At 38.0% G+C, this 9,166-nt stretch overlaps 1 protein-coding gene across 1 annotated transcript; it reads right to left on the bottom strand.

Moving 5' to 3' along the window:
- trhrb (thyrotropin-releasing hormone receptor b) lies at nucleotides 1-5,846 on the bottom strand. The gene is made up of 2 exons (XM_038725881.1): nucleotides 4,728-5,846; nucleotides 1-3,428 (listed from the first exon to the last, which is right to left on the bottom strand). Exons 1-2 carry the CDS (start codon nucleotides 5,499-5,501, stop codon nucleotides 3,003-3,005), a joined length of 1,200 nt encoding a protein of 399 aa, XP_038581809.1. The 5' UTR covers nucleotides 5,502-5,846; the 3' UTR covers nucleotides 1-3,002.
- Nucleotides 5,847-9,166: the final 3,320 nt, after the last annotated feature.

The following is a 9,166-nucleotide window of genomic DNA, read 5'->3' on the forward strand; positions in this document are numbered from 1 at the left end:
TGTAATTCAAGAAAGAACTTTTATTTGGAACATAAAGATAAAATTTACAAATGATCACTTAGATAACCATCACACATACTCACAGGACCAGATTATTCTGAAAAGCAAGATAGCAGATTCCAAATTATACATTGCAAAATAATATTTGTAATGTTTTATCGGACAATAATGAAAGCAACAGTGGCACAAAAATATACAGATAACTCCTCTTCTCTTACAAACAGTTACCATAAATAACAATCACTTTAAATGCACAGGGAACATACACAAGTGCAGAAATATATACACAAGGCATGTACAGTATTGTTACAATCATTAAACAAACACTACAGCTGTTATTTGTCATTTTCCACGTACAAAACCGTGTTTGATAGCAAGGGCTTCATCTTCCTCTGCTGTGTCTGCTGCTGCCCAATTATATTCTCCTGTGTGGTAGACTGTGCAACAGTCACTGATCTGTAAGAAAACACCACACAACATCAGCTTATCTAAACATCACACGTCCATCCAGCCATGTTCACCGGCTCACTGACAACTTTCACAACTGAAAAGCGATCAGCAAAAGCAATGGTTTGTTAAATTCACAGTTCACATGATACAGAAAACTGACCAAAACATTCACTTCACTTTGCCTCAATGTCAACACTGATGCTTAGATGTATCTTATAGTGCTGAAGCTAAAATATCTCAACATCTTTATGTAATACTAAATCTCTGTAACACTATATACAGAATTTCACACTGTAAATTGTTGAGGTTAACAACCACTGCTGCTGCTCAAACAAATGTTTGTTTTTTAAAAGTATAATTGAGAGAGGTACCGTTGTCTAATAAGGCATATTTTATAAAGGGTTTATGAGTTGTTACTAAGGCTGATATGTGTAAACTGTTTATTAATGTTTAAAACTTTAGACTTGACTGAGAAAGTCGTCAATAAAGGATTGTGATTTTCTTACTTTATAAAGTAAGCCATCGTTAGTAAATGTAGTAATACATTAATTTATAAGGTTTTAAGAAGGAACTTCACCGCAGTGAAAGTCATGTCTGTCCTGACCTTCAGAGGTTTAACTTTTCTCACCTTGCTGCAGTGATGTAAAGTGCGCTCAAGGCTGTGTGAGTGCACTGTGACATCACCGGTGGGTGTTTTTACAGGTGCAGCTTTAAACCAGAGAGGGCAGTGAAACTGCTTTTCAGCCTGGTGTTGAGATCTTTAGAGGCTATTTCACAACAATAGCCTAAAAATTTGGAAAAATTAATAAGTTGTTAGAAGAATAGAACGTGTAAATTGTATGTAGGCCGTTTCCTGATGGAAAGTAGGTAAACTATTCATATTCTTTTTCTTGTTTGAAGGAGGGCTTACTTTGCGCTAACCAATCAGTGGTGACTCACAGCGCTCACTAGGAACAACTAACAAAGAAATATGTAATTTCCAGTTATTATAGTCGACTTGCTGCATCCATCTCATTCACAACTACAGTGCCATACTTGTTTTGAATCGATTCTAGCGTTAACATAAGAAAATGATGTCCCCATTCTTAACCCCACCAATAAAGCTCTAGCTCCAACTACAAAGTAATTAAAGATTACATACATGCATCATTTCCTGTGAATACCTCATGCGTAGGTAGACAAATTGAATCCTATGCGGGAGTGGTGCACTGACCCACTAACAATTATAACTACTATTTAGAAAGATAATTACTGAATGCAAATACATTGACTGACTATTGAAAAAATGTCGACGATATTGAAAAGACAGGTTTGAGTTCATGAAAAGCTTGAATAATATTCCTTTAAAAAGCAACATAAAAAGACTAATCAAGTAATGCAATAACACACAGCAACCAAACTAATATCAGACAACGCAAAAGTTGTTCTTAATAAATAAATAAATGGCTTAATACCAATCTATAAAGCATTATAAAATAATTTGCCTATAAATGAAGCCATTAGTTACAACTTATAAACCCACAATAAGTGATGCCTTATTAGAAACAGGATGATACTGTGGGAGCTGTAGGAACACATGTAAGCTTCATTATGGCACTTTTTAAAATTCAAGTTCCAAAGTGCTTTATGTACTTTTGTATTCCCGTCTCTTTCAGTGAACACTTACTGTAGAAAAACTCAACATACCAATGAAAAGACCGTCTCCAGACCACACAGTCTGTCTTGGTTCTCACATTGTGCTCGAGGCCATATCCTTTAGAGCAAAAATAGGGCCTGTTTTGCCCGTGAAGGTTCAGGTGTGACTCACCCTTTAATGGACCACCCACCCATAAAACATCAGGAGTGCAGGATGGTACAGTTATCAAAGCTGCTCAGGGTGAAGGTTTTTTAGGATGAAAATAACCCCTTTTTTCAGCTTAAACCCCAAAGTCTGTCTGAAGCTGAGGAAATTAACCCATCCTGACTTTTAGCATGTATAGTACAGTGAATTTACTCTGGGAAAATGTTGAATCAAGACTGAATTCCACATTTCCAAGCTAAATTCTTCTTGCTTCTGTGATGTCTTTGGTATTATAACATTACTGACCGGCTGTGTTGGAAAATATGAATGTGTCCAGGTGTTTACTGACTGATGCTGCAGGGTTTCTGGGTATTGGAGTTCACAACATACAACACATGTATTTGAAGTGGGAACGGTGTGTCTGTTCACATTCATGTATTATTGAGTCGTACACTGTATATTACGTGGGTAGGGCCAAGATAAGATAACAGCTTTTCGATAAAAGAGGGCTTATCTGTCGGTGTTGCTTTACAATGTCCAGGATCATTGACAACAAAGAGCAAGAGTTTGGCTGTGTGCCTCAAAGACTGTCATTACGCATCAGTGGCGGTAATCTGTGTTTACATCTCTAGCTACAGATGCCTGACTTTCAAAAGGTCAGCAGGCACTCAGGAAACAATATTCCCACTTAACATACTCCATTAGGCAACCTTTTCATACTCTTTAACTCTCCATTGACTATCAGAATCATCTCTCTGGTGTCAAATGAACCTCAGGCGTCGCTGAAATTCACCTTTCCATACACACATGGGTCTGGGAACATCATTTTCTGATCAGACAGCAGTTCATCTGTGACAGTGAGCTCCTCCAGCTCTGTTGTGAAGTGATCAGTGCTCTCCACCATCGACGTATCCTTGACTGCGCTGTAGGTGAGTGCCACACTGTAAGTGGCGGGTTTGTCTGAGCCTTTCCTCCCGCAGCGGCAGATCTTGCGGAAAGCAGCGCGAAACTTTTGAGACATGGCGTTGTAGATGACCGGGTTGATGGCGCTGTTGAGGTAGATGCAGATCCGGCAGAAGAGCAGGAACCAGTTGTCCAGGTAGGCCCTGTCCAGGAAGGAGTTGACCACCACCAGGGTGCGGTAAGGCATCCAGAGCATGGCGAACAGGATCACCACCACAGCCAGCATCTTGGTCACCTGTAGCAACAAGGAGAAATATGAGAGCTGCTGCTGCAGTAAAGCTCCCGGAAGAGTCCATAGAGACCAAATCAATACTGTTGAGCTGTTAACAAGTAAATACAAATTACAGATATGGACATCTTTTTTTTACTCTTCATGGTTTTAAGTTAATAGACATATAAAAATGGCTATTTATTTTTTAATTGACAATGAGGGAGTTCGGGCCTTTTGTAAGCTCAGTTTTAAAGGGTCAGTTCACCCAAACAAAAACAAAAACAGTTTTAGTACAGGAAAACTAAAAACTAACTGCTTGGCTCAACTCCAGTAGAGATGATGTGTATATATATATATTTTAATTTATGGAGCTGGAACAATCAATTGATCAAAAAAGTTATTGTTAAGTGTTTTTCTTTTTCTTTTTCTTTTTTTTTTGTCTGAAGAAGAGCATGAGCTTGGAAATGTCACTGGTGGATGTGCTAATAAGTTGCACTTAAGGGAGCTACAGTGTGCTGACCCTTTTTATGTTTTCATAAGTTGTTTTTTTTTTAACAGAAAGGATTGTGATTGTAGCTTCTCAAATATGAATATTTGCTTTTTTCTTTTAGTATTCTGTGGTACTAAATATAACCAAATATTTTGGGGATTTGGACTGTTGGTCAAACAAAACAAACATTTGAATAATAAATTTGGACTTTGAGCTTATCTTGCAGACAAAACAGTAAATTGAAAACCACCAGATTAATCTATGAAAATAACTGTTAGTTGCAGCAATGATTTATAAATGTATTTATTTAGCCTATTCATTCATGCAATCATTAATTTTTTTGTGATCTGGGTGAAAGGCCCCCTTAAAGTCTGATTAAAATGTGTTTTTCTAACAAATGAATCACAATTTGCCTCTATAATTATGTTTATGTTTATTATGTTAGGAACTTCACCATCGGATTTGTGAACTAATAATAGAAATGTAAAGACGTGCAACACAACAGATATTCATCGAAAGCCATTCAGTACTGTATGACTCTACTCTAATAATATTAATTCTAATACTAAACGATATTAATAATTTTCTTAAATTTAGTGAGCTTTTTGTTTAATTGTTCTGCTTTACTCATCTTTCAAAACTAGTTAATTTGTTCAGTTAATAAAATGTTTCATTCTTTTTATTTACAGTGATGGAAGAAGTATTTTGATTAGTTACTGAAGTCAATTAACGCTCAATGTGTGACCAAATGACTGCAGTTTAAGGACAAGCCTGCAGACATGTAAACGATGCCAGCCTGACTGTCATCCTCTGCAGGCTCACACGCCACCCACCTGTCTGCGGGAGGTCGCGGTGGAGCTGGAGTGACGGGAGTTTTTGCAGCTGGTTCTCTTATTGGTGGTGTTGTTGTTCTGTCCGTTCTTCTTCTTGTCTTTGGCATCGGAAGGCAGCGGGTTGAGGAAGAGGATCCTGGCGATGAGTCCGTACAAAACCGCAGAGAGCAGCAGCGGCAACACGAAAAAGACGCCGAAATCAAAAAAGTAAATGGGTAAATAGTGCTTCCTCGAGACTCTGTAGCCACATGTGACGATGGTGATGTTCTCGTACACCATCTCCTGGATGTCTGATAGGTAGAACCACATCACACAGTAAAGAGAAGTAAAAGTCCAAACGAACAAAATGATCTTCTTTGCTCTGGACAGGGTGCACAGAAATTGAGCTTTAATCGGGTGGCAGATAGCGATGTATCTCTCTATGGTGAACGCTGTTATGGAACAAGAGGAGGCGTTGATCCCGAGATACTGAAAGTAGGTGATGCAGAGGCACCCATAGTGGCCGAACACCCAAGATCCAAAGATACTGTCTGTGATGGACGGTAAACCAGCCGCTGTCAGCACCATCATATCAGCCACAGCCAAACTCACCAGGTAGCAGTTGGTTGGAGTCCTCATGTGTTTGGTAGTGAGGACCACCAGGATGACCATAACGTTCCCAACGAGTCCTAAAACACAAATCAGGAGAAGCAGCAAACTACTGATTACTTTGTACTGGATACTGTAGTCCGTCCAAGTGTGGTTCAGGTCCGGAGCTGTTGAAAAGTTTTCCATCTTGTGGTTTTATCTCAAATATCTTAAATATCTTAAATAAAAAGTAGACTTTCCAGCGTGCTTGTTGCTTCCTGACGCACCGAGCCGGTTTGACGCGCGGCTGAAGCGAGAGATCAATCAACTCTGCGGGTCCGTAAAAGTGTATGTCGGCCTCAAAAAACGCCACAAGTGTACCCAGCCCTGTGCGACACATTAAACCATCATAATGTAACAAAGAGCTGCTCGGACTTCGCGGTCTTGTTGTGCGTAAAAAGCGATGCGTCGCCGTGTTCTCCTCAGAACAAACTGTGCTTGTCAGACAGATGGCGGTTTGGTTTTGAGCCTTGCTCTTGGCACCAGCTGTCATTACGCATGCGAGGGGATTAGCCCATCATTACATTTTTTGACACCAGACCTTCCCCATCAATAAAGCTGCTCACATGCCAAAATGTAATAACATATTTGTGTCTTTCTGTCATTCTGATATGGTTGTTATTACAGACGGCTGCCTATAAAGATTGCTTAAACATGCAGGTTTGCAATGGGAGTAGTCTCTCGACTGCTGATCTGCATTTTGAAACAATTTTAACCTTAAAAACAAATTAGAATGCAATTTGTAAGATTTGCCTGTTTTTACAGGGCAGCTTCTCCATGTTGACCAGCTCAGCTCAACATGCTGCCACTTACACAAAGCAAACGGCAGTCTCTGTAAGATGGTGTTGATCAATATGTGCATGTCTGTAGGTGAAGGACTCAATTTTTGCAGGACTCTCAGTCATTTTGGTCATAGTTATCCTTGCCCTTGTTTTTATTCTTCTTGGTTAAGAGTCAGTACTTTACATAATCAATAATACATTTTGTAATTGGATATATGTAAGTTACAACTGATTCATGAAATCTTGGCATCAGTCTAAGATCAGAAGAATGCTGACAAGTCTTTAAGCAAAGTGTTCATATCATATCATCATATCAGGTGTAAATAGTTTTTTTGTTTCCATTTGCACTTACGATCAAGGCCATTTCCAGTATTTTAGAAATAGCCTACTGATCATGTTCACCACAGAAAACTTTGACCAGACTCCCAAAAGAAATCCTTTATATTTATTTATTCTATTAAATGTTTATAGTTTCCTGAACATTTTATTCCCTATATGAAGAAAATACTACATTCTGCTGTAGAAATATTGCATCATTATTATCCAAGCTAATTAATGTCTTAAAGTAGTCAAATTTAAACATATGGAGCCTAAAAATATATTTTTACTTAAATTCCGAGGCCATGACCTCAGTGGCCTCAGTGGCAGCTACAGCCCTGACTAAGTTACAAAGAGGGTTTAGATTCAAGGAAGACCAGTGAAGATTTATGTGAAATGTTCATTTGTTTTGCATTTATTTGTTTCACACCTTCTGTCTTATATGTTGTTACACGTTCTGTCCATTTTTCACCATCAGATCTGACACACAGCTTTATAATATCTTATTCTTATACCTTATTTTGCTGTAATAACCAGAGATGTTACAGTAACAGTTTATGCACTTACAAAAAGCAACATACTTTGTTAACACTGCTAAAAAAGTAATCTTCCTGATATAGAATGCACTTAAGGCAACAAAGGTACCAACTGCTGGCAAAATGTGAGCTTATACTTCCCACAAGAAATTTTACTGACATTTGTAGTTAATTGATGGGTTAGACTTTCAACACCTCACTACTGCAGCGATATTTAAGCTCCAGTGTACATTTAATCAAATGTACTGATAGTGTATTTCAATATTAGAGCTCTTGTAGCTGAAAAATAAACCAACACTGTATTGTAAAGCCAACATGAAAAGCACAAAAAAACAGATCTACAGTGACCTGTTTTAACTGCCATGCTGTCCAACAACATGGGAATCTGCAGTTGCCTGTTCTCTGCACAACACTGTGGAGGTGGGAAACTCTCCTCCACACCAACTGTGCACACTCTCCACGACCTGAGCTGAGAATGGTGATGATCACGCCAACACACACTTTATTCACGCGATTGTGCCGCAAGCTCTGAAGTTGCCAGCCGTCCATACCAAGCAACAGGTGGACAGGGACGACAGGGAATTACATAATAATGCCACCCCTCCCTCCCCTCCTCCTTTTCTCCCATGATTCCCATTATCTCCCAGCGATGAAGAAAGAGCCGGTTTTAGCTAAGTTTATTTTATAAATTTTTTTTCCTCTGCTTTTTCTTCCTGGGTGACATTAGTAGATACAATGAGCCTGGCTGGTTTGTTTACTGCAGCAGGCCATTTAAAGGATTTCATGCTTTTTCTAAATTGAAAATTAAGAAAAGGAGGATGGAGGTCAACTGTATTTGGAAAGGTTTTGTGCCAACTGGTGGTCTGTAAAAAGACTTTCAGCCTTTTATTACATGATTTCCAGCATACAGTGTAAAAGGCTTCTGTTAAGTCTCTGCAAATTACATCAATCTGTTTACATATTCATGCTGAAATCAATGGTAATTGTCAGACTCCTTACACATGTACAGTTCCTGTTTAACACATTTGCTTCATTATTTATATTACTGAAATCATAGCAGCAGTGGCCGAAAGAAAAAGCAAAATCACTTGGAGAAAAAATGTGAAAGAGTTTTACTGCCACCCAAAGGACACATCTGACCAGTGCTGAGACTGAGAGGAACCTGAGAATTACAATTTGTGCACAACATTTCTATTCTCACAGTCATTAAATCCTAACTTAATATTTTTGATGTTCATTCCACAAACTTGAATCCAAAGGGGGAATTTTGCCTTATTTTGACAGAGAGCAGAATAGAGGTGACAAGAAATAAGGGGAGAGGGGTGGGGAATGACATGCACAGTTATAATGTCAGTGACTACATTACTAAGAGAGCAGCTCCTCAAACATGTTGGCTGATTTTAGAGATGCTTCAATTAAATTAACATTAGGAAAGACATGTAGACAAACAAACACTGGACTGTCAGATGGTATTAAGGTGTGAATCTGCGGGAACAGTTGTAATGAAAATGCGTAGCCCACTTTTCAAGTTCAAAAAAATGTTAAGAAAACATTTTTGTTTGATACTACTTTTTGACATTCAAGTTCAGCCTAAATTTTTATACTAAGTAAAGTAAAATTAGTAACACCACACCATAAAAATACTTTGTTCTTCATCAGAAAAATGTACTTACATAAAAAATAAAACTACTCATTATGCAAAAGAATGCATATTTAATGGTTTTATTTTTATTCATTACATATTAAACTGAGTCTACCAAACCTCATTTTCTTTAAACTAGTAAAATAAATATGTTGCTGCAGTGAGGATAATTGCGTTTAGAGTTTAAATCTTGTTTAAAAATGCCCTAGACAGGAATATTTGCGTCTTTTCTGCACTATAATTGTGAAATATCTAATTTAAGAAAATACTTGAAACAAGTTCATTTGCATTACAAACAGGAATATTCTTACGGCACTGGCAGATTTAGTTACTTTTTAAAAACAAAATATGACATTAAGGACTCATTTTGTACACTGAGCTGACAGGCTGTGACGGAGTAAAAGTGGAGTAGAAGTAACAGAAAAATGAAATACTCAAACACCACGATATTGTCCTTGAGCATAGTTAGTTACTTTCCACCCCTGAAAGCTATCAAACAATAATCCTAAAGGGATATTTTAGTGATTCAGTGTT

This window comes from Micropterus salmoides, unplaced genomic scaffold, assembly GCF_014851395.1.
Source record: "Micropterus salmoides isolate LMB-PRFRI ecotype aquatic unplaced genomic scaffold, ASM1485139v1 Ms_hic_scaffold_17, whole genome shotgun sequence".
NCBI classification, from domain to species: Eukaryota; Metazoa; Chordata; class Actinopteri; order Centrarchiformes; family Centrarchidae; genus Micropterus; species Micropterus salmoides.